This window comes from Microcebus murinus, chromosome 31 (assembly GCF_040939455.1).
Source record: "Microcebus murinus isolate Inina chromosome 31, M.murinus_Inina_mat1.0, whole genome shotgun sequence".
Classification (NCBI taxonomy): Eukaryota; Metazoa; Chordata; class Mammalia; order Primates; family Cheirogaleidae; genus Microcebus; species Microcebus murinus.
In genome coordinates this window covers 3,640,742-3,668,104 of record NC_134134.1, presented here as the reverse complement: position 1 = coordinate 3,668,104, position 27,363 = coordinate 3,640,742, and the positions used below count along the sequence as shown (strand labels likewise).

Genomic DNA, 27,363 nt, shown 5'->3' with positions numbered 1-27,363 from the left:
GTTATATCATATGATGCAGAGATTCAGACCCCATCCTATATCTCCTCAATCAGAATTTGTATTTTAACAAAATCTCTAATTCTTCATTGTACTCATAAAAATTAGGTGATACCTTCTAACTCTCTATGTTTCTCTGTGAGAAATATGCACAATTTATTAATGTGATGTAAATGTAACACCCATAAATTTATATTACTGTAGTAAGGCCCTTAATTTTGTATTCAGTAATTTATCATCCAAAGCATAATCATATGCCCACAGTTTCATACATCTTTTGTGACCTTCATTCCAGCAGATAAGAGAATGTGTTCAATATATCAATGTGCTAAAAATTATCTTATTGGATTATTCCAGTCACTCATATGTCAGAAACAGTTCTCATAACTCATTTTCCTTGTAGTCAAATTAAGAACTCTCTCTATGGCCACTTGGGAAATATGGGTCTTTTTACAGGAGATGGTGACATTCAGGGATGTGGCTGTAGAATTCTCTCCAGAGGAGTGGGCATGCCTTGACGATGCTCAACGGAATTTGTATAGGGAGGTGATGTTGGAGAACTACGGAAACCTGGTCTCCCTTGGTGAGGATCACATATATACAGAATTCCTTTTCCACATTAAGGCCATTATTTTATTTTTGTAGATAGTTTCTTAAAAGTTTCTACTTTACATGAATGAATTATTTATCCATGCTTTTACAGAAAATTTGAAGATTGTTGTTCTGTAAAATAAAATCATTAGATGTCTCATGTTATCTTGCACCTTTCCCTTTCTTGGGCCAATATGTATATTTCACACTAGATTAGCGGTTACTCTAGAAATCAGATTACTGTTGTACCCTATACAAGTGTTGCCTGCACCTTAGAATAGAATTTCCACCTCTTACTTATTTGGTGCTAGTGGGAATTGGTGCTCTAGTCATAAATTAGAAATAATTTTTTATCATTCTACAGGGTCTGTGAGAAAATGGTATCTTGCAGAGGAATTTTCTAGAATCTTCTATAATGTTCTCTGTACTAAGGTTAGTACTGCATTAGGAATTGGAAAGTCTTCAGCAAGAGTCATGTGAAATTTTTCTAATGAAACAGGTCTTGCCATCTCAAAGCCAGAGCTGATCACATGTTTGGAGCAAAGGATAGAGCCCTGGATTAAGAAGAAAGAGGAAACAACAGCTATATATCCAGGTAGGTGAGATTCAGTGAAGCAGATAACAAATGTTAGAGAGCCAAAGCTCAAGGAGGAAGACAGATATTAAAAAGTGACTTGGAATATTCCATTGGAAATGATATTTAGAAGACTGTATGTTTCTCTTTATCTTCCAGAAGGACATATTCTGTACCAAGCTTTTAAACTCCCTAATAACTATCCATGCAGTGATCTTCCTTAGAATTCAGAGAGAGCCAAACTTCTTGTCATGGCTTACAAGGAACTACATTATCTATCAGCATTTCTATTGTTTAGGGGTTGTGGAACCATCTATACATACTTTGAAGACCTCTAGATTAAGCCATCTTTTGACAGGGTTTTGCTTTCCTGACCTTTCTGGTTGCAGTGGCTGATCATAGCTCACTGGAACCTCAAACCTCTGGGCTCCAGAGATCCTACAACTTCTGTCTTCCAAGTAGCTAGATCTATGGGCATGAGCTACCATGGCCAGCCATTTTTTTAATTATTATTATTTTCTCATAAAAATGGAGTCCCCTCATGTTGCTAGATCTTGTATTAGGATCCTGGCCTCAAGTGATCCTTCTTCCTTGCCTCCCGAATTCCTGGGATTATAGATGTTATCCTCCCTGTCCAGTACCATGTTTTAAGTTCCTTTTGATGCCTCATTTCTGAAATGTGTAAAGGGGAATAGTGCAGTTATTGGGATTTTTTTCTGTAATGCCAGAAACACTAGGGACAGATATTCATATTTTATGCAACCTGATTTTCAATTCTAAGTTTTAAGAGGCAATCCTACAGAAAGTCAGACTTACTAATTGTATATAAATTCATAGCCTCTTCCTAAATGTAAGAAAATCTAATGTTATTTCACTTCTACTTACTCTTTTTCTAGTATAAAATAAGAGTAATTTTTCAACTTTATTATACCAAAATTCCCAAACTATAATATAGTTTATTTTCCCTGCTCACCTTATAGAATTCTTAAATATGTCTTATTCTTAAATATGTCTCATTCAGGGCTTCAAGTAATTGAATATATTTATACTCCCAATTGATATATAATACTCTGATAACTTATGTTCCATAATTTCCCCCTATTTAGTAGCATCAGAAATGTGTCACTTATGTGTGTGTGTGTGTGCATATATTTCTGTATGTGGGACGTTTAACAGGGGAAGTTTTCACAAATAAGAATTGTATAACTGTATATATTTATTGTACACACTGTAGTGATCTGATGTGTGTATAAATGGTAAAACAATATAATTAAGGTAATAAACATATCCATCATCTCACATATTTACCATTTAATTATAGTAAGAACATTTATTAATAGTGAGTTCTATGGTCTAAACGAATTTTAAGCATGTAAAACATTATTAATAACTCTAATCATGATGCCATACATTAGATCTCCAAGATCTATTCATCTTATAACTGAAAGATTGTACTCTTAAACATCTTACTTTTCCTGACTTCACATACTGGAAACCACTGTGGTACTCTTTATTTTTTGTAAATTCTACTTAGCATAATGCCTACTACATTCATCCATGCTGTTGAAGTGGCAGGATATTTATCATTTTCATGGCTTAGTAATGTATGGTATGAGTTTGTACAGTTATTTTACAGTGTATTCATCATAAGCAGGCATTTAGTTTGTTTCCATTTTCTTGGCAAACATGCATGATGCTGCGATATATATGGGGGTGCAGAACCTCTTAAGATACTGATTTTACATGGTTATACTCATAGGTAGAATTGGTGAATGATAAGGCAGTTGTAGTATTTACATTTTTTAACAAATCTCTATGCTGACACTATACATTTACAATTAATAACAGTCTACAGGGATTGATTTCCTGCACACTCTTGTCCTCACGTATTATGTCTCTTGTTTTGGACATTAACCATTTTAACAGTTGGGAAGAGATACCATATCATAGTTTTCATTTGTGTTTACATGATGTTTTGGTGATGATGAGTTACTTTTCGTGTTTCCTGTTGTAAACTGGTATGTTTTCTTTGAAAATAATCGACATAAACTTTTGCTTATTTTTAAGTGTGTGATGACATTGTTTTGCATTTGAAAAATATGAGTTTCCTATATATTTTGGGTTTTAACATATTATACCATATAAACTTTGAAAATATTTTCTCCTGTCCTATATGTTTTCTTATTTTGTTTTTTTCCTTGGTGTGCAGAGGATTTTCAGTTTGATGCAGCCCAAATTGTTCAGATTTTGTTCTAGTGCTCATTGTTTCATCTCCAAAAAAAAAAAAAAAAAAAAAAGAAAAAAGAAAATTGCAAGTCTTATGTCAAGGTTTTTCTATAATTTTTTCTTTGCTTTATACTATTTTTTTTTAGAAACATTACAGTTTTATGTCTTCCATTTAAATCTTTATTACATCTGGAGTTAGTTTTTGGGTATCATATAAGCAAAAATAGTTTGCTTTTATTCATTTGTTTTTGGGTATCTAGTTTTCCAGCACAAGCATTCAAGAGCCATACTTTCTGCATTGTGAATTGGTAGTGCCTAGATAAATGCTACTTGACCTTATGTTTTGTTTTATTTTGGAGCTCTCCATTCTCTTCCATTGTTATTTCTGTTGGTTTTTATGCACACATTTTGCTATTTTTATTACTCCCACCTTAAAATATAGTTTGAAAACTGAAAGTATGATACTGGAACTTTTTTTCTTCTTTCTCATTATTGCATACAGCTCCTCAATGGTATTTGTGATATAATACAAATATTAGGATTTTTTGTTTAATACTGTCAAGTAATGCCCCTGGAATTTGATAGGGAACACATTGAATGTATACACTGTTTTGTATAATATCTTTCTATTTATTCATGTCATCTTCAATTTATTTTATTAATATTTTATAATACTCAGTGTAAAGGGTTTTTTTAAACCACTTTGTTTAAATATATTTCTTAGGAATCTATTATCTTGATGGTATTGTATATGAGAGTGTTTTCCTTTTTTATTGTCTACTTTATAGGTGTATAGAAAAGCAACTGATATCTGTATGTAAATTTTACATCCTGTGACTTAACTGGGGTTTTATTACTTTATAAAGATTTCTTCCTATCTTCTTGGTAGTTTTTTATATATAAGATAATGTCATCTGCAAATGGTGTTATTTTTACTTTTGCTTTCTAATTTGAGTGGATCTGGTCATGTTCTTGCCTAATTTTTGTGCTTAGGTCTTGAAGTCATATAGAATAGAAGCATTAAGAGAGGTTGGACATTATCCTTATATTGGTATTTGTGCATGTGAAGGATTAAATACCTTTCCCAGATTTTATAAATTGGTTTTGGAAGGTAAAGATTTTTTTCTTTTGAGTTCTTGGGCTAAAGGTATCTTCTCTAGGTTTTCAATGAAGAGTTTCTGTAGCTAGGACACAAGACTGCCCCTTGCTCTGCAGTGGAGTCTACATTTAGTGGGCCAATTCCAAAGGGCTTGGGTGGTTTTCAATCCTCTCTTGTTTCTGGGTAAATTGATTGCCTTCAGGATTTGGATCTGTATGACACATACTAGGGTATGGTTGTGCATTTCAGTCTGCATATTTTAGGGTAATACCATATGTGTGGGTGGGCATGGCTCCCAATGAGTACCTTGGAAGAGTCCCTGCAGGTCACTGTGTGGATCTATGCACTGAAAGAACTGGACCTGGACTATAGTTGAGACTGCTGTAGCAGAGTCACAGTTCTGCTTTACAGATGATAGCAAGACCAAGTTATTCAGGTCTGCCTCCATGGCTGCAGATAGGTGTGTTTCTCCCAAAGTCTCTGGATGAGCAGCACCACTCCAACTTTGTCACAGGTAACCATCAGAGACTCTGTGTATCCAAGATGGTTGACCCATGTTGCAGTCTGTATTCAGGACAATGGGTCCTTAAGTTTGTCAGCTGGATGAGAGCCTGAATATTCTAAATCACCTTCCCAGATCTATGGTTCCACTAGAGTTTAACAACCTTCCATTTAAGTCCCCAAATTCAGATAATTGTAATTTTCCGTGGATGGCTGCCAAATTTTTGTTGTTCTTTGGGAAAAAAAAAATAAAACAAGTGGATCCTTCCCCTCCCACCATATACCTGTTTTGCTCTCCTTATATAGTTTAAATTTGTGATCTGTTGTATTTCAATTTTTATAATTTTTAAAATCAAAGGTTCAGAATAACATAGCAGCATTTTAGTTTCTCTACATTCTCACCATATGTATATATCTGCATATGCTTTTATTTATTTAAAAGTTATCAATGTAATGGATGTGAGGTGATATCTCATTGTGATTTTGTTTTGCATGTATCTAAAGATTAACAACTTTTAGGTTGCTTTCAAATTATGTTTGGCTATTAATATATCTTCTTTGCAGAAATGCCAGATCAATCTATTGTCCATTAGTTAGTCAAGTTATTCACTTTTGTTTTAGAATTTTAACCATTGTTCATTTATTCACGATGTTAACTTCAATCAAATATGTGATTTGCATCTATTTAACCCATTTTGTAGGAGGCATTCTTACTCCACTAAGTTTTTCCTTTGTGCAGAAAATTTGAAGAATGATAGAATCCCATTTTTCTTCTCTTCCTTTTTCTTGATTATGCATTTGATGGTACATCTGCTAAAACACTGCCAGGACCAATATCATGATATTTCCTTTATATTTTCTCTAAGAGTTTTATACATGTATTTCTAATGTTTTAATATTTAATTTATTTAAGATATATTCTATATAGTGCAAGGGAAGGTACCAACATCATTTATTTTCTCTCAGAAATATTCAATTTTCTACAACATTCGTTGAAGTGACTCTTCTTTTTCATTGCATGGTCATTCCAATCTTCAGGAACCTAAGTTTTGTCATGGATACAAAGGTTTATTTCTGGGTTCTCCATTCTGTTGTTTCATCTCATTGTTTGTCTTTGTGGCAGTAGCTCATTTTTTCATTCCTGTAGATTTGTTTTCATATCAAGAAGTGCTATTCCTCCTTGTTTGTATTTCTAAAACAGTCTGGCTATTTATTGTTCCAATACACTTTAGAATTTATTTTTATATTTCTTTAAAAGAAGTATGATAGGAGTATTATAGACATTGATTAAATTTGTATGTCACTGTGGATAGTATTGACATCTTAACTTTTTAAAATCATCTGACCATTGAGCATGAATGCATTAAAGAGTGTGTTTAATTTTGACATATTTTTGTTTTAGCCAGTTTCAGTTGTGCTTTTGATTTCTAGTTCCACTTCATTTATGTCAAAAAATATATGTTGTATGTTTTTAGGTTTCTTCAACTTCATGAGACTTAATTGTCCTAACAGCATTTAGCATGAATGATTGAAACTATAGTGTATTCTGCTGCTTTTTACTGAAGAGCTCTGTAAACATCTTTGACATCTAACTGGTCTACAAATTTTTCCCATTATCTGATTTCTTATTTATCTTCTGTGAAATTTTTGTATTCACCATTGAAAGTGAGGTCTTGCAGTCTCTATAACTAGTGTGTTACTAGGTGTTTCTTGCCACACTTCTGTCCATACTTTTGTTCATATTTTCTTAATATATTTAGAAGCCCTGATATATATTTTTAAAACCTCTATGCTAAAATATGTACATTCCATGTATATTATCTAAGTGTATTCTGTGCCATAGATTTCTCCTAAATGAGCCATTTTGTCCTTATAAAAGTCTTTGTCACTTTCGAAGGTTTTTGACTTAAAGTGTATTGTCTTTAATTATGGCCAAAATATCCTCCTTTTATTTTTTATGTAGATTTTTTTTACAATTACTTTCAACCAGTTTGACTTTTTAGAGGTAAAGGAAGGCTTTTGTAGGTGGCATATTGTAGGGTTCTGTTTGTATTTATTGATACGTTCATCTTATTTTTCATTAGAGAGTCTAAACAACTTATATTTAATGCAACTTCTAAAGGAAGAGTTTGGTTTTTTTTTATTATTCAAAAACTAAAACTGAAAATTTGAAAGGAATTGCATTTAATCTGTAGATCAATTTGGACATCTTCACAACATTAGGTCTACTTCCCTTGAAGAAGAACATACTCAGGAGTGTGTTGTTTATTTTCCTATATTTGTGAATTTTTCTATGTTTCTTCTATAATTCATTTTCAGTTTCATTTCATTCTAGTCAAAAATTAAAGTGTGTAAAATTTCAACTTTCTAAAATTGGGTAAGAGTTGTGGCTGAACAGGTAGTTTTTTAGGAAGAATGTTTTGTGAGCTATCAAGAAGATTGTATATTCTGCAATTATTGTATAGAGTGTTTCCAATACATCTATTAGGTCTAATTGCTCTATAGTGTTTTCAAATTTTTTGTTTTCTTATTAATAATTTGACTGGCTTTATTATTGTTGAAAGTGGAATATCAAAATATCCTGTTTTGCTGTCCATTCCTTGCTTCAATTATGTCAATGCTATTTAAAATATATTTGAAAATATTGATGTGAGATAAAGATAGATATTATATATATGTATTATTTTCATAAGCCCTCAGTCAATGACCATTTTTTATATTTAATGCCCTCGTTTGTCTCTTGTGACAGTTTTGACTTAAACTAATATTTTAAAACTTATAATGTTTTTCACTTCAAAATAATATGCCTAATATAATTTTGAACTCCACTGTTCTTAGATACTAAATGTTTTCCTAATATATCTTGCTATATTCTGCTAGTTTTAGTCTATTTTCTTACCAGGTATGAAGTCATGTCGCTTTAGATGGAATAGAGTTGGATTTTTAAAATCCCTTTATTTAACTGTGCCTTCTGACTGGAAACACTAGTACATAAATATTTACATAATTTTCTCAAAGAAAGGATTTACAATTTTTATAATGTTAATTGTTTCATATGACTTTTGTCACTATCTTTTCTTTCTTTCCTCTCCTTCTGTCCTGCATTGTACCTCACTGATTATTAGTGACATATTTTGTTTCTTGCCTAGCTTTCTTTTTTTATCTCTATAAACATTTTTTTCTGATATTCACTGTGAAAACTATGAAAAATCTTTTGAACTTGCAACTTATGTTAAATGGATAACTACTTAACTTCGGTTGCATACAAAAATCCTTAATCTTTATCTCTGCCCTCACCTTTATGATATTGATGTCAATAATTACATCTCTTTATATTGTATACAAATTAACATAAGGAAATAATATTTTTTATTTTGCCTTTCATATTTTATAGCATAATTAAATATTTTGCACCAACATTATGATAATGCAGAATTTTATTATTGATATGTGCATAGTTTTCCCATAGAGTTATGTAGTTCTCCTGGGAGATAGAAACCAGCCTTTGGAAAGGCTATAAATAAACAGACGTGTGGACATGTGCCTATAGTTTCTTTCTCTTTACATAGAAAATCCAGGACATGGGATTTTTCTACTAAAGTGATAACTCAGTATCAGCATGGAGGAAGGGCTATGGTGGGTAAATGCAACAAAGTTTCCTTCCCCTTCCATGTGGTTTTTGGGGTTATTCTAATTTGGGTTTCTATGAACAATTACCAGTTATTATTGCTAAAGGAATCATGGTTGTCAGTATATTTTTAAGGTCATACATCTATGATGGAAGTAATACCGTGGTATTCTATTGTGCTTTATTGCTAATGTGCTTTCTACAGTTTTATATATTCAAACTGTGAAGTATATTCACCTGAATATACTAGTCTAGTTAGTGAGATACTTTTTTATTTTTATTTCTTTCAGAACTTTCTTCCCATTGCTCCAAAGACCTATTGCCAGAGCAGGGCATAAAAGGCCCATTTCAGAAATCAATACTGAGACTATATGGAAGCTGTGGCCTTGAAAATGTACACTTAAAAAGAGAATGGGATTTTGTGGTTGAGTGTAAGAAGCAGAAAGTATGTTCTGATGGTCTTATCCAATGTCTGTCAAGTTGCCATAGAAAAATCTTCAAATGTTATAAATGTATAAAAGTCTTTAGTAAATCATCAAATCTAAATAGACAGAAGACAAGACATACTGGAGAAAAAAGATTCAAACTTAATGAATATGGCGAAATTTTTAATCACATCTCTAATGTATCTGGACATAGGAAATTTCATATGACAGAGAAATTCTACAAGTGTGAAAAATGTGGAAAATCCTTTAACTGTTGCTCCAAACTTATTATACATAGGAGAATTCACACTGGAGAGAAGCCCTACAAATGTGAAGAATGTGGCAAAGCCTTTAACCAGTTTTCAATACTTACTCAACATAAAAGAATCCATAGTGGAGAGAAACCCTACAAATGTGAAGAATGTGGCAAAGTCTTTACCCGGTGTACAAATCTTACTCTACATAAAAGAATTCATATGGGAGAGAAACCCTACAAATGTGAAGAATGTGGAAAAGCCTTTACCCAGTACACATACCTTACTGAACATAAAAGAATTCATACAGGAGATAAACCCTACAAATGTAAGGAATGTGGTAAATCCTTTACCCAGTCATCAACCCTTACTCAACATAAAAGGATCCATACTGGAGAGAAACCCTACAAATGTGAAGAATGTGGCAAAGCCTTTACCTGGTGTACAAACCTTACTCTACATAAAAGAATTCATATGGGAGAGAAACCCTACAAATGTGAAGAATGTGGCAAAGCCTTTACCCAGAGCACACACCTTACTCAACATAAAAGAATCCATAGTGGAGAGAAACCCTACAAATGTGAAGAATGTGGCAAAGCCTTTACCTGGTGTACAAATCTTACTCTACATAAAATAATTCATATGGGAGAGAAACCCTACAAATGTGAAGAATGTGGAAAAGCCTTTACCCAGTACACATACCTTACTGAACATAAAAGAATTCATACAGGAGATAAACCCTACAAATGTAAGGAATGTGGTAAATCCTTTACCCAGTCATCAACCCTTACTCAACATAAAAGGATCCATACTGGAGAGAAACCCTACAAATGTGAAGAATGTGGCAAAGCCTTTACCCAGTGCACACACCTTTGTCAACATAAAATGACCCATACTAGAGAGAAACCCTACAAAGGTGAAGAATGTGGCAAAGCTTTTGCCTGGTGTACAAAACTTTCTGTACATAAAAGAATTCATATGGGACAGAAACCATACAAATGTGAAGAATGTGGCAAAGCATTTACCCAGTGCACAAACCTTATTCAACATAAAAGAATCCATACTGGAGAGAAACCCTACAAATGTGAAGAATGTGGCAAAGCCTTTACCCGGTGCACACACCTTACTCAACATAAAAGAATCCATAGTGGAGAGAAACCCTACAAATGCGAGGAATGTGGCAAAGCCTTTACACAATCCTCAACCCTTACTCAACATAAAAGAATCCATACTGGAGAGAAACCCTACAAATGTGAAGCATGTGGCAAAGCCTTTACCCACTCCTCAAACCTTACTCAACATAAAAGAATTCATACTGGAGAAAAACCCTGAAAATGTGAAGAATGTGGCAAAGCCTTTACCTGGCTAAGAGACCTCACTCTGCATAAATGAATCCATACAGGAGAGAAACCATACAAATGTGAGGAATGTGGCAAAACATTGTCCCAGTGCTCACACCTTAATCTACATAAAAGAATTCATATCAGAGAAAAATTCTACATATGTGGATATTGTAGCAAAATCTTTAATAACTGCTCACATCTTAATCAACATCAAAGAAATCATACTAGATAAAAGTTAGATAAATGTAATGTTTATGAAAGTGCTTTCCCAAAGTATTAGCCTTAAAATGCACAACAGTACTTAAAGTAAACTATAATAATGTAGAGAGCGACAATAGCTTTAGTTATAACAGATATCTTATCGGACATGGGAGAACGTACACTGAAAGAAATGCTCCAATATTTTATCTAACATTGCTCAACATCACAAAAATTTTAAGGAATAGAAATCTTACAAATATAATGAATGTGAAAATATATTTATGCAAAAGTTATACCTTAGAGATCAACAAAGAATTGATACTTAAAACTACGAACAGATATAATAAATTTCAGAACGCACTTAATCAAGAATCAAGTCTAAACAGATATCAGAGGACTCACAGAGCAATGCACTGAGTCATTAACATATTCTCACATTTCCTTAAACCAAGTTTTTTATTATACAGAACAACCCAGTTAAAATAGTTGATTTTTTTGTATGTCAGGTTTAAAAAATTGGGATATTTTTTGAGACTTATAATTACATGTAAAATATACTTTCTGGTCAGGGTGCGGTTAAAATGTAATAAAGCATGATTTTTTGCTATTTTTGACATGCAAATACTGATGTTATTCAACTTTAAATACAGTAGATGGTATGCTTTCATTCTTTGCGGGTATGTGAATGTGTGTGGTTAATGATAGCTACATCACATTTATTCTATCTTAAGAATACAGTCTTTCTATATTAAGTAGGCATTATTCATGTACTTTTCCATGGAAAATTTAAAACACTGAAATGTAAGATTTATGAAATGGAGAGGTACTATGGAGTTTTCATACAACAAACAGTATTTCAAGTGATGTATGATGTAGGTATACAGACCCATATTCTTATTATGATCAGAATGAAAAAATTACAATATTAGAAATAAATTGTTTTATAATTGCACATTACAATAATAAAATAGAATGATATTTGGAATGTTTTTAGATGACATGTAAACTTAATGTGTTTCATTAAATTAAAAATACTTTTAATGTGTCAAACATGTTGTAGATAGAATGAAGTGTTATTTTGCACCAACTTTAACCTATCCCATGTTAGTCGTAGTTGGAGATCATGAATTGTAAAAATGTACTGTTGGGTTACACAGTACAAAGACATCATTTGTGATCCTTTTTATCAGTGGCTCTACTTTGAAGAATAATGTTTCCAAAGCTTTTTTTCATTATATTTATAATTACATTGTTGCTGTAATGCTTATAATAAAGATTTTGCACTTAATGAAAATCCATACATTTCTGAACATGGAATGAGTAGTTGTTACATTCTGTCCTACATTTTTCTTTCAACATGTGACCTTCCTGTCAGTGAAACAGAAATAAGCATATTTTTTATTTATATTGAATCAAATATATAAATACATCACAGTTAAGTTGAATTAGAGTTGTAGCATATTTACAGAATAAGTAATTATGTTTGTGTGACTGTGGATGTATACTTATTTTGAGCAGAAAAGAAGAAATATTAGACAAAATGGGTAATTTCAAAAGTGTCGAGGATTTACTAGCAAATTAGAAACTTCAAAGATTCTGAAAGGAGATATTTTGTTCGCTTTATTTGAATTAATTGTTTAAAACCCTAAAGCTTCTGAATGGGAACTTTCCCATGCCAATCCCCGGTTCTTACATGCTTATTACTCATGCTAGGCCTATTATGTTATTTTATTATTTCAAAGTTCATTAAGTATTGTTTATATGACCAGATCTGAAATTACAACAAGGATTGTTATAAAACTTAATGGTGCTCATAAAATTACCTGAAGATATGAATAATTCCACCATGTAGTAATTTAATTTTACTTAGTACATTCTATATTTTCATTCTAATTAGGGAATCACATTGAAAGCACTTTTTGGTTACTTTTTCTTTTACTTTTGGTCATAGAAGTATGTGATTTATTGACTTTATCAGGCATCTTTGTTCAGGTAAACATTAGAAGGATTTATAAATTATGGAGTTGATTTTATATTTAAATAGGAGAAATAAGTACAGGACTGTGTTAGCAGTCAATACTTCTGTGGGAGTGAGTTTGTGGCTCCAGAGAAGAGATTGAAAATGTCCAGGGTAAAAAAAGTCATTGATTTTTCATGTGGAGCGAAGGGACGAGCAGAACAACCAACTCTCGAAATTTATAAGTGGAAATTCTGCTTCTTTCATTTCATAATTATCTCCAGTTTTTCCCATTTTTTATCTTCATTCCCTTCTACAACTGTATCTAACTCATTCTTATTTATGACTGTTCTTGGGCTATGATATTCTCACTGTTGTACTCAACCCCAGCCAGTTCACAAAGTATTTAAAAAGTTTTGATGAGAAGTGTAGAGTATTTTTAATTTGGAGGAAAAAAACATTTTTTTTTTTTTTTTGAGACAGAGTCTCGCTTTGTTGTCCAGGCTAGAGTGAGTGCCGTGGCGTCAGCCTAGCTCACAGCAACCTCAAACTCCTGGGCTTGAGTGATCCTTCTGCCTCAGCCTCCCGAGTAGCTGGGACTACAGGCATGCGCCACCATGCCCGGCTAATTTTTTATATATATATCAGTTGGCCAATTAATTTCTTTCTATTTATAGTAGAGACGGGGTCTCACTCTTGCTCAGGCTGGTTTTGAACTCCTGACCTTGAGCAATCCGCCCTCCTCGGCCTCCCAAGAGATAGGATTACAGGCGTGAGCCACAGCGCCTGGCAGGAAAAAAACATTTTAACTAGAAAGCTTGAGACCATTTACAGGCTATACATATAGCATTCTGGTTATGTAATTAAGATTAGAGAAATTCATTGTCCTAAGTTTAATCTAAGAGCCTTAGTCCTATGAAAGATAAACAATTCTGAAGGCCAGAGGATTAAATGAAGAACTCAGCATTGTTTGCTTTTTAAAAGCAAAGTGTTACTAGATCCTAACATATAATGCCATAAATATGAAAATAATTACAATAAGTGAGGCATTAATAAGTGTGCGATGCATATCTTAAGTACTATATAAAAATATGAGAATTTGCCAATATCTCAATAGGGAGTTTAGGTAAATAGGATTGAATTTAATTTTCTATGAATTACTTATAGTACAACATATGCATCCATCTAGAATCTACTTATGAATGTGTATTTTCAGTCTTAGAATATAATAGAATGATTTCTCTGGATAGAAAATATTTGGAATAATCTTTTTCTGATATTTCAATCTTAGAGAATTTAATTTACATAACTTTATCTTCCTTTATTTTAGTAGGTGCAGGGTGCAGTACACAGTTCTCATTTTTAGTCATCTACCTTTGGCCAACAATTCGGTGATTCTCTCTAGGGTTATCTCAGGGATCATGGCCACTTTTTGATTGAATATTTCATTAGTGATTTTGGATCCAATCCTGTTTTGTATGGTCACAGTGGCCAGAGGTGAAACAGTGAGCACCACATACCTCTTCAGTCTCTTCTATACCATAATCATCAGCACCAGGAAGTCCAGGTGTATTGAGCTTCAAATAAAAGCATTAAAAGCCCTTTCATGTTCTGTGCTGGATTATGAATTTATTGGAAAATATCAGAGTTCCCTTGCTTATGACTGACGAATGGAATGACAAAAGCAGCATTCTCACTCTGTTGCCTGGGCTAGAGTGCCATGGCCCCATCCTAGCTCACAGCAACCTTAAACTCTTGAACTCAAGCAATCCTTCTGCCTCAGCCTCCCTGGTAGATGGGACTACAGGCATATGCCACAATGCCCTGCATATTTTTCTATATATTTTTATTTGGCTGATTAATTTCTTTCTATTTTTAGTAGAGACACAGTCTCATTCTTGCTCAGGCTGGTTTCAAACTCCTTGAGTGATCCTTCTGCTTTGGCCTCTCTGAGTGCCAGGATTACAGGTGTGAGCCAATGCTCTCAGCCAACACAAACTGTCATTATACCAAGAGCTCGATTAAAGAATTGGCTCAATTAGAAATGTTAATCCCTTGTGATTGGAAATCTTTTGTGCAAACAGTTATATCTTTGCCTAAACTTTTATAGTTCACCACTTGGTGCAGGGAAAAGATGCATCAGCAACCCTAGCTAAATGGGTCTATGGACCCATGAATAAAAATTTCTGACTCAAATTATGGGCCATGAATATTGGTTTGATATTAATGCGCAATTAAAATATGATGATCAGGCTATTTCTCAAATTCAACAGTGCTGTATTAAAGTAGGGAAAAAATAGCTTCTCTTAGGCTGTATCTTTCCATATAAATTTTAAACAAAATGTTAATGAAACTTATATAGATTTAATTGCTAAATTGCAAGAAATATCAGGTTCAAGAAATAGTAAGTCCTCCTAATTTAAGCAGCATCACTTTACATATACTGGCTTTTAATAATGTTAATTCTAAATGCCAGCAGCTTTATGTCCAGCAAAATTAAACTGCATGGTGCCACCACTGCCATGGCTGCTGAGCCACCCAGGCTGTGGCTGTGCTCAGCCAGGCAGCCCAGCACCAGCTCCCCACCGCCGCAACCCAATGGCACCTTATGGCCCAAGGGGAGCACCTGGCTGTGGAAAAAACTTTTAAGAAATTACCAAAAGGTATTATCAGACATTTAAAATGTAACTTTGGCTGAGACTCTTGGCCCAAAAAGTAATTTCAGAGAACAAAGATCATCTTGTGACAACGGACTCTTAACACCATCTACTGAGATATACATACCTATAGATATATTTGGCCTGATCCTACAAGCACATTAATATTAGTTAATAATTTGGTCATATCTCTGTTACATTAAAAAGAGTAATAATACATTTAGATATAATTGATTCAGCTTATTCGAATGAAATTTCAGTTATGATGATTTTCACTTCTGATTATGTTATTCAGGCTAGAGAATGTATTGCACAACTTCTGCTATTAATATGCAAATTAAAAAATCTAATGTTTTAAGACAAGGAGGGTTTGGAAGTACTGGAATAAAAGTTTATTGGCAAACTTTATTAATGACCAAAAACCTCAATTAGAAATTAAGCTAAATGACAAATCTTTTGTTGGACTTATAAATACTGGAACTGATATTAAAATTTATCTAAAGGTTTTTGGCTAAGGATTGGCATATTATAATAATAAATTTAAAAGACTATTTTTACTATCCTTTTGCAAATATTTGATAGAAAAATATTTGCCTTCACCATACCTGCTTTAAACAATCAACAGCTAACTAAACTGTATCAATGGAATGAAACGGAAACAATCTATACAAAAATTTTTAATAAAAATGATTTAAAATGAAAGTATTAGTTTTATTAAAAGATAATTTTGTTTAATTTATTGATTTTTTTAACCACTTGGTTTATGTAATGATATAAGCAGAAGAATAAAAGTACAGTGCTAACTTGTCACACACACAGTCAGCCAGCAAGCATTTACCCAACACACACATCTCCATACTGTGTCAGGCATTAGTAATACAGAGATTGATCAGACATATTTGTTGATTTTAAGTAACTTACATTCAAAAATACAGTTAATAAAGTACCTATAGATTTCAGGTAGAGCATAGCACAAATAAACATAAAAATGTGGGCCATAAAGTCTGGAAACCATTGTTGTTTGTTCTCCAGACAGATGTTAAAAATGGAAGGTATGAAGCCTTCAGGTAAAAGAACAAGAGGTAATAAGGGAGGAATTATGGAATAGATTGTTGGACTCTTAAAACTGCATAAATGTCTACAGAGCTCATATGTTCCACACTGTGTTTTTAAGTCCTAAATACATTGTGGAACATTGCTTCCTGAATTAATAAATGAATGAATAAAAATATAGTGAGGAAAATCACAGGCCTTAAAGTCAGTATTTAGGTACTTACTAAAACCAGGGGTTCCTTCTTTCTCTCTGCTGGAGATATTTTGTCATTGTCTGTTTAAAAAATAAACTATGCTATACAAAGTATTTAGAAGAATCAAATTCATAGAAGCAAAAAGTAAAATGGTTGTGCCAGGGACTGGAAGAATGGAGAAATTGAGTTATGTTTAATCGGTGTTCAGGAAAAAAAGTTCTCAAAATTTCTTTCACATAGTGTGAATATGCTTAACACTCCTGTACTGCATACCTAACAAGTGTAAGATGGTAAATATTATATTGGGTGTATTTTACCACAATTTCACATTTTAAATGACCTATATAGTCACCAAGTGATTCATAATAGGACAGGGTTATTCTGTTCATATTATCACATTGGTGATATTGGCCACATTGTCCAGAATGTTCTCTCAGCCATGAACCCCCATTTTTGTTTTCATTTTTGCTTTTTGTCAGATAGTCCTAGAGGTTTTTTATTTTATGTATGTACTTAAAAGTGGGAGAGGTTTTAGACCTCTTCAAAATCTTTTTTAGAAAATAGATATCCAAGCTGAGGTCCAATATTATGTCCATTACCTTGTGGGTTTGCCCTCCACAGCAAGCTCTTTCTTGGCAGTATCTATGGGCAGCTCTAGTAACAAGGCAGGTCCTCAGAAGCCAGGGCATGTGAGTGGAGCAAGAAGAGATTGGAGCATGAAATAAGCTCCTGAGAGGTGAGAACATGGTGGAATGGATGCAGACAGGAAAATGGGTTGCCTGAGTGAGCTCTCCCTCAGCAGGGGAGCAGCACAGGAATGCTTTTTTTCTCAGGACAGCAGAAGAACCTGGACCAGGCCAACTGCCAGAGAGTACTGAGAGAGCCCTGGACTGGATCAAGCAGTGGCAAGGCCAACATGGCACCCCAGAGGGAGAAGGTGATCTAAGATGATATTCATCAGAACTATATTGATCGCATGTCGGGAGGATGAGAGGATGGAGGAGGGGATGGGTATATACACACCTAATGGTGGCAGTGCTCACTGTCTGGGGGATGGACACACTTGAAGCTCTGACTCATGTGGGGCAAAGGCCATATACATAACCTAAACGTTTTTACACCTGTAATATGCTGAAAAAATATTAAAAGATAACTAAATCTTGTGGGACAAGTACCACAAGGAGCTACTTGTGGTTTCTAACCCAGAAAATCTATACTCAGCATTACAGAAATCACCTCCCAAAGTGAGAGATGTGGTGACTGGTACAATGGGTAAGAGTGGGGAGGGCACCCCAGGAAGGAGGCGTCAGGGGCTGAGGGATGGGGTTGCAGGTGACAGTGAAAGAGAAGACACCTTTTTGCACACCCCAACCTCTTTCATAGACTTCAAAAATAATAAATTTAGAAGGGGCCTCATTCCACATTACATTACACATATTAGCATTATTAAAATTCATCCACAATGTGATTCAATAATATTGTTGTAGGAAAAAAACAGAATGGCTTTGATACTATTTCTTTGCAAATAATTATATTTTGCAAGGTTTTTATGTTTTTTTTGTGTGTGTATTTTGGTTTCTTTTTAACAACCTAGAGGTTTTACATCAGGCTTCTGATATTGTTTTAGATCTTTGAAAGTTCACAGGTAGTAACTTTTTGAGGTGCATTGCTCCCCAGATTAAAAAAAAACAACAACTTACCCTCCACTCTTCACTGTGCACACTCATTGGGCAATTTTATCTAGTCCTGTCACTTCAGCTCCCCCTAAATGCTACAAGTGCTAAAATGCAGCTTCAGGTCCACATGCTAAACTACCACCCAAAGGTGGTTGCCTTCCCTGGGCAACCCATACTCACACTTAGCAGGTGGAAAGCTAGGCTCACTCTGTTCCTTCTTTCACAACTCCATGTGATACTTCAGAACATCTTGTCTCAGGAGAAGACACCACAATCATTCATCCTCTGAATTTGTAAGCCCAAGAGTCATTATGAAGCCATATCCTTCACTTGATATTCTTAACCACTTCGGTACTGTGCTTACTGGCCCTTAAACCTTGCCCTCTGCCAACACTCATACTCTGCCCGATAGTTTGTGCTATACATTGATGACAAATCCGTTTTGCTCTTGTTTGATGAGGAAAGATTTAAAGCACTCAAAGCTTGCTTTACATTATAGGCAGCTTTAGGAAAATAACTATAATAACTCATAGTAAGGACTTGTTAAAAGGTCACAGATTTGTAGTAACTTATTTGCTGAACATACACACTGCAACTACAGATATAAAAGCTGTAAAAGTAAAAGCTTTTGGCTGTCGCCTAAAGTCTACCTCAGCTGTGCACCTTCATATCAGGGCTGTTGGCTAAAGTCAATACTCAGCTGTCCGTTTTCCTCTGTGACTGTTGACTATAGTCGATGCTCCTATAGAAGTGGTAAGTAGGCTTAAATCTCATTGATTCCTTAATATTTCTCTTACCTGCTTCATATGTTCCTACCTCAGTAAAAAATACCATTGTGCACTTTATCTCACCTCTAATATTACCTGAATCTATCTCTCTCCTTCATCAATGCCAAAGCCTCAGCAGGGCCCTAGTCACTGCCACCTTGATTGGTCTGATGGGTTCCCAACTATGCTTTCCCCCTGAAAGTTGGCCCCTCCAACCCATCTTCTACACCTCTACTAGCTAGAGGGATGCTAAAGGCCAGTTTTATCACATCAATCCCTCCGCAAAATTCTTCAGAGCCCCCACAGTTTCTGCGCTATCAGAATCAATATATAAAGCTCCTTTGTATTGAACTCTAATTCCTGATAGTTTCCTTCCATACTCTCCTTCATCACTCCACCTGTGTTATTTTCATAAATGTTTAAGTATCTACTATGCAGCAGCCACTGCTGAAGAATCCTACACATGACCCATGCTCTCTCACCATTTACAAATAAATGGATTTCCTAATTACACCATGCCATTTTCTACTACTTTACCTATGCAAACATTGGTTTTTTTTTCTTCCTGAACTCCTTCTCCAACTCCTCCTGTGCCTAATTAACTACAGTCCATAGAAGCCTGACTACAAAGATAAAATGTAATGTGTTTTCTTTATTTATAACTTACCTGGTTTTCTTTAGGAGCCCCTGTCACAAATTTCAGGAAAAAAATTAAGTCCAATTCCCACTTTACAAATGAGAAATCTGAAAGTCAGTAAGAATAAAGAACTTGTTCAAAGTTATACAACAAGTAGAGGAGCTTCATTTGCCCAAAAGTGGTACTTATCAGTATGCTATACAGCTTCTTTCGAATGGATTGATTGTGGAAGTTTTTGCACTGCTTACAGGAGCATTCTGCTGTGAAGAAGCTTTGCTATACGTTGAGTGGAAAAAATTTGGTCAATTGAACCAATTTAATTAATCCCTTATGGCAATTTTAAGACTTTATAAGGAAGCACAATCTCTCACTTAATATCCCTTAGGTAAATGATACATTGAGGTAAAGTAAGAGACTACTAGAACTTGGATTGATGTTTACTTTTATCCTTAAATGTAATGATGATGCTTTGCTAATATACTGATAATAGTAAATAAAGACTCTCTATATGCATGAATTAGGGATGCATGCCCCAAAAATGTTTACTAATACTAGTTTGAGATAAACAGTATAGGGATTCCTGTTGTCTACTGACCTCTGCTCACTTCCTTCTACTCTCCACCAAGCTCAATCCACTTGAGCCACTACTCACCAAGCTCACACTCAGGTTCTATCCACATATCCTCACACAGTGCACTCACTACCTTCATCCAGGCCCCTGCTCAAATGGATCTCCCTAGGGGAACATCGCCCACACCCCACCCCACCATCAACTCTCCCTCCATTACCCTGCTTTACTCCTCTCCATCACAGTTACATTTACCAGCCATTATATATTTGTGTGAATCACAACAAACAGAATGAAAGCTCAGGGATCCTGGGAGCCTTCTCTGTTTTGTTTCCAGCCTTTTCTCCAGTGCAGTAGGAATTATGACCTGAATGGATGAATGTAGATTTTGCTCTTCTGTTACCATGTTCACTCCTGAGTGTAGATCATTTTTTGGCTAAACTTGTTTGGCTGCCTTGTGGGTTTGTCTTATCTATAGGCCAGTACAGTCTCTTCCTGTGGTTGGTTTCTGCTTGGCATCTAAGAGAACATTCTTCAATACTGAATATATTCTGTATCCATGCTGTAGTATAAGCTGTAGCCTTTAACTACATGTTGCTCTTTAGCACTTGAAAAGTGTCTAGTGTAACTAAACACTGAATTTTTTATTGTATTTAGTTCTTCGGAATGTTTACTGTAATTATGAGAGGATTTCAATTTCTAGAACTTTACTTAAGGAAAAAATATTTCAAAAGTACATGTTCAAATTCAACAGTGATTATGATCTCTCAATTTGGCAAGTGTCATATTCTAGAACTCTTTCATGATTCCTTAGTAAATGATGGTGAAATGCAAATGTTATTATTTACTGAAACCAAAGCCAAAGGGCATGACAAAAATGAAATGAACGGGAACCTCTTCGGATCCCTCAGGATTCTTCTCAGAAAATAGGGAATATACCATATTTAAATTTCCACTGAAAATCCAAATCTAAAACAAGGAAACATATTCATTGAAATGGTGGGATTTACCATATAGAGAGAGACATATTCATATGCATTTAACTATAAAGCCAGATATTTTGAGGAACAGATCATATATAGAAAGAAATGATCCTGCCTTGAAAGTTGGTATGTAAATGGGTCATTTTCTTCCTTTAATTCATTTGTGTATTTGTACTCCAATAGAATATATTTGGAATGTGGCTTATTTGTGAGCTATATCAAATATCCATTTCTTATTCCTGTGCAATCATCTCATTTTGTCATTGTTATTTATTTTGCTATATTTTTGTTTTGAATTGACAAATAATTGTATATGTATATGTCAGACACAGTGTGATGATTTTATCTAGGCCTACTTGGGGAAAGATATGATAAAACTAATTGACATTTCTCAAAAGACAGAAATGAATTGTCAACAGATATATGTCAAAATGCTCAACCTATCTAATCATCATGGAAATGAAAGTTGAAGCCATAATGAGCTATTACCTCACACCTGTGAGAATGCCTACTCTCAGTATGTGAGAATGCTAAGTGCTGCTGAGGATGAGGGGAAAAGGAAAAACTTGAATATTGTTGCTGTGAATATAATTTAGGGCAGCCAAATTTATCTGTATTTCAATAAATTTAGGGGGTACCAGTAGAGTTTGTTTTTTTTTTTTTTTGATGAATGTATGAATTATATAGTGTTAAATTCAGGACATTGAGTGTATCATTCTCTCAACAAATATAGGTTTCACCCAGTAGATAAGATTTGATTGAACAATCCCAATCACCCTCCTCCCTTCTGAGTCTTAAAAATCTATTTTCTCATTACAGCCAATGTAGAAAATAGTATAGAGATTCCTCAACAATGAAAATTGAGTTACCAAATGATACATCACTCCCATATCTTCATGCATATTCAATTGAAGCAAAACCAGTATGTAGAAGACATATCTGTCCTTCCATGTTCATTACAACAATATTCATTCTATTTTAGGTAGAGAAGCAGCTTAAGTGTCCACCAGCACATGAATGGATAAAGAAAATGAGGTGCATTTACACAATGAGCCTTCAAATGGAATGAAATTCTGTCATTTGTGACAACATGTTTTGAACTGGAGGACATGATGCTAAGTAAAGTAAGCCAGGCACAGAAAGACAAACACTGTATGATCTCACTTATCTGTGGAATCTAAAGAAAGGTGATTTCATAGTAGGAAGTGTGGTGACCACAGAGAGTGGGATTAGGAAAGTGAAAATCAAAGGGTACAAAGTATCAGTTTGTGCCTTTTTAAAAATTCCTAGACCTCTAAATGGAAGAACTATGGTATCCTTACATAATTATCTCTATTAAAATGTAGTAATCTTCCAATGGTACCATTATAGACAATATAATAATTTATATTTTTTAATGTACAATTTTTCCTAAATTATAAATTTACCCTAAAGTCACCCTAACACTAACTTCCTGGCATGAAATTACTAAATGAAAATTTATTGATATATTTCTAATATTTAAATAAGCTTGAAATTTTACCTTAAGTTACTTTGAAATGCTTACTTGATTGACCTTTGTATTTGCTTTGTGACTCAATATTGGGTATTTTTATGAAGTTTAGGAAAGATGTATGGTTTTTATTTTTATTTTTTTATTTCAAGAAAATATGAGAGTATAAACATTTTAGTCACATTATATATCTTTGCCTCTCCCTACAAAGGTTAGATTTATGCCATTCTGCTCCATGATGATCAAGGCGTCTTTCAGATGTGGGTCTATCCCCAAACACCTAAATTCCTGGTGAACACTACCACCATTTGTGCACTGTAGTGTTAATCATTCAGTACCAATTTCATGGCGAGTACATGTGGAGTCCATTCTTCTGATCTTGTGTTACTTCACTTCTGATAAAGGACTCACTCAATCCAGGAAAATATAAGCAGTGCTAGCTCACTGTCATTTCTTAAAATTGAGTAATATTTCATTGTATACATATACCAAATATTAATAATCCACTCATGAGTTGATGGGCTCTTGGGTGGTTTTAATTTTTTTACTTTAAAATGGTAACATGCTCATTAATTTTATTTCATCAGACTTTGTATCTTCAGGGGTGTAGGTTCTTTTCAAATATTCAAAAGGTGTCCTGAAAATTTCATCACACTATGGGATATCCCACTAAGAAAGCCCATGGTGGAAGGTGAACTGCAATGCAGATTAAAGCTAATGACATATTAATTACCCTTAGGATACCCTAGATCACCTTGCAAATCTTATTATGCCTTGGCTAGGGAAACATTAGAATGATAAAGCATTCCCTCTTTCCTCAGGTGTAGAGGTGGCTCAGGATTGAATTAAGGGTGGAGCAGCACTGAAATCGAATGGCAGCCTTATCCATCTCCCCAGGTGGAGCAATTGCTGCGAACAGCACCAAAACAGGGCACCATTGAACCAAGAAGAGCCAGAGATCCTAACTATTTGCCTAAGACTTGTAAATACTTTTTAAAGATTTAAAAAAAATTTTTTTAAGAAATGTTTTATCTGAAACTAAAACATCTCTTCGAAATGAAAGATCAAGGAAGATAGTTTCCTATACCACAATTTCCATATGAAGATGGGATCCTAATTTCAGTGAGCACCTAGCTTTAAGTTGCAAAATTATCTCCTCCTACATTGACTTAAGACGCTTGATTTGTATTTGAATTTAATCAATTACGAAAAAAAAAAGAGTCTCACTAATTACCAAGTAAGTTTATGGTGCACCTGTTATGACAAATAGGGCTGTCTAGTCTTCTTTCTTCTTTCTTGAAAGCTAATTATTTTTTATCTAGACAACATGTATGTAAAAGTTATGATTTGCTTAGTTATATACAGTAACAACTTTGTGTGTTCTTTTGAAATCTCTCAGTGGATTGGCACTGTGCACATCACATTCTGCTTTAATTCAGTAATAAAAAGAGTTTTCTTTTAATTCCCTTTTAACTTTGTGGAGAGGTTTTCTTATTTGTAGACTCTTGATTTTTAATATTTTGGGAACACTTTCCAGAATTAAAATGCACCATAAACATAAAATGTGCCCACCACTTCTAAATTAGAAGGGCTTTGGACACTAGATTCCTTCATGAGCTTCCAGTCTATAATCTGCAAGTCTGCAGCACAGAGCTTCACTGTCCCCATATCTGTACACAGTATGATCTCTAGGCCTCTTTGGTGTCTACTGTCCCTCCAGAGCATTCTTAGACCAGATTCCACTGAATACACTCTCATAGGATAAAAATCAGTAGTTCTATCCTTTCTCTAATTGCATCTCACATCTTTAGAGCTGAAATGATTTCAGAGACCATGGGGATCAGATACAAATGAGAACAAGATAATTCTCACTGGGTTGGACACATAAACTCTCTGCCTTCTCTTCTTGCCTAAATGCCAGGAACTGTGCAGTGAGTCCCACTGATACATCCCTCTCTAGAGACCCAAATCTGAAGCTCTGAATTCTGAATCCAAGGTCTGAGGTTACTCAGGATGCGTTAGTCCAGGTTTCAAAGAGGAATTTCTCTTCCTGTTTTCCTTCCCTCTCTGTAAAAGCAAAGAATATACCAGTTTAATGCAAAGTAGACCTGGCCTCCACCTGGAATTCACAACACAGGGACATACTTTGGATTGAGGTTGTATCAAAAACTCAGTAGAGACATGTGCTACAGTGTATGAGATCGACATGGACTTGTAAGTTGACTTTGAAAGGACCTTTTTGCAGTGAGTGTAGACAATTTTCTAGATCTCGAGTAATGTTGTATTATACTTGATTGAGAAGAATAGAAAGGCTGGCACCACATCTAAATTTTTCCACAAATTATTGGACACTTACGCCTCAGCTTTTCTGTTATAATAAGGATTACATCACACAATGTAAAGGCTTCTTCACGGTGCAACATAACATACTTCTGAGCACATAGCACATGCTCAGCAGACATTACATTATGCTGCTCTTCACTTTGGAAATTAAGTATTCGTTGTGATGAGTGTTGGGCAAAAGGCAGTATGTATGCTGTGCTTGCTGTCTCTACCTGAGTGCTACTAATAATGGATCTACATTGAGCAACATCAGCACTAAAAGGGGACCTGACAAAGAACCCAATTAATGTACCCCTTCCACACCAGCAGACCACATTTCTTAGATTGAGGCTCACAGTACTACATGGTTTATATTCACAGTGATATTTCAGAGATAATTTTAAGGTAATTACCTCTCAGCCCAGCCTTTCAATTAGGATAACCTGGCTAGATTGAAGAAACACCATCACCTGTGTGTTGGGCTGGGTGGGACCATCCATGTGGTTTTAATTGTGTTACAAATAATTCTAATTTGTTTCCGGGTCAAGCATTAGGACTCCTGCATACATTCATGAGAAGTGAGTTTAGCCTTTGTTCCAGAGGAAAGTGACAGGGCCTAATCTATTGAGTTTGGTAGAGGCAGATCAGTGTGGTCCAGATTCCCATTTCTGTAGCAGAAACTCCTGGCACCTGTAGCAGGGGAAGGTAACCAAAAGAAAACACAGGAGAACCTCACATTTTGGTCTCAATGAATTAGCTGCTCATAGCTGACTTTTTCTAGTGACTAAGAACCAGTGAGTGTAGCCCTTCTGTATTTTATGTTCCTCCTGCTTGTGAGTGTTGTGGAAACAAGGGAATAAATTGTTCTGAGTCCTTTAAGGGCAGTCTCAAGATTCAATTCTCATTGTTCAACACAATATCACCTGAAAAGAAATTTCAGAGTAGGAGAAGAGGAAGAAGAAATGGCTGGTTTTCAGGTAAGTGTGTCCCAGATTTGGGTTGTATCCACTATTTCTCCTAGAAAGTCATGTAGAACTTCAATTTTTGAACTTGTAAAGTTTTACTTCTTTATTTCTGATATGTATGCCTTATAAGTTTTGTAACTACATTTTTTTTTTAATTTCTTCTTAAGATAGTCAAGGAGCTCTGGAAAATCCTTCCTCCCTATATAACAGAGCCTGCTTTACATTCTCTCCCACAAACTTCTTAATACAATAATCAAGTTTCCTAATAAATATATGACATGTACTATTGAAAATATTCCCATTGTGACTGGTCAAGATAGTGTAGTGTGAATGTCTGAGATTCCCATTGGTGATGGGAGAGAGTCTTTAGTTTTGAGTGAAGACGGGAAAGATGTACTCTCAAAGTTTGATCTGGATGCTTCATCTGCTCTACATAAAATATTTTTATGAAAACTCAGAAACAGTATAGCATTAACTGCTTGGGATAACCAGAAAATTATGAGAAAAGGAGAAAATAGAAGGCTTACTCTGTATGATGCTAAAGTATTTACATACATTATTAAAGATAACAAAACATGGGAAGTATCTGTATCTGAAATTTGCATAAAACTGATGATTCTTCATGGTTACATATTGTTGGCACTACCATGCCAGCAGTGATTTTGTTTCCTCCTCTTTTCAATGGTGCCTAACACCAATTTGTCCCATTAAAGTTATGTTAATTTCATTCACTTGTTTAAGATGCTCTCTGAATTATTCCTCCAATATAAAGTTAATTGTTTTTTTCTTTATCATTAAGTGTCTTGTGGAGATTTACTGACTATCGTGAATGAACCATCACATTTAATCTGGAAGCTCCCCTTTCTTCTTATAGCTTGCTTTAAAAAATGAGGGCTGTCTTCTGTTTCTGTTCAGATGAACTGAGATAAATTCAAAGTCTACCATTTACTGCATCCTTACAAAATACTGTTCTTAGGCAAGAAGCATTGATATCAGCAGTTATATCATATGATTCAGAGATTCAGACCCCATCCCAGATCTCCTGAATCAGAATCTGTATTTTAACAAAATCTCTCATTCTTCATTGTACTCATAAAAATTAGGTAATACCTTCTAACTCTCTATGTTTCTCTATGTGAGAAATTTGCACAATATATCAATGTGATGTAAATGTAACACCCATAAATTTATATTACGGTAGTAAGGCCTTTAATTTTGTATTCAATAATTAACATCCAAAGCATAATCATATG

The 27,363-nt window shown here is 34.5% G+C and overlaps 2 protein-coding genes across 2 annotated transcripts in view; one reads left to right on the top strand and one right to left on the bottom strand.

Moving 5' to 3' along the window:
- Positions 1 to 27,363, bottom strand: part of LOC109729190 (KRAB domain-containing protein 5-like) — a 445,983-nt gene that overhangs the window by 342,243 nt on the left and 76,377 nt on the right. The window lies entirely within an intron of this gene.
- LOC142865667 (uncharacterized) lies at positions 9,266 to 10,696 on the top strand. Its single transcript, XM_075998849.1, has 2 exons — positions 9,266 to 10,127; positions 10,212 to 10,696. The coding sequence occupies exons 1-2, from the start codon at positions 9,266 to 9,268 to the stop codon at positions 10,625 to 10,627; spliced, it is 1,278 nt and encodes a 425-aa protein (XP_075854964.1). The 3' UTR covers positions 10,628 to 10,696.

Coding starts and splice junctions, on each gene's coding strand:
- LOC142865667 (XM_075998849.1), top strand. CDS start 9,266: ATGACAGAGAAATTCTACAAGTGTGAAAAATGTGGAAAATCCTTTAAC. Junction 10,128..10,211: donor TGGAGAGAAACCCTACAAAT/GTGAAGAATGTG, acceptor AACCCTACAAAG/GTGAAGAATGTGGCAAAGCT.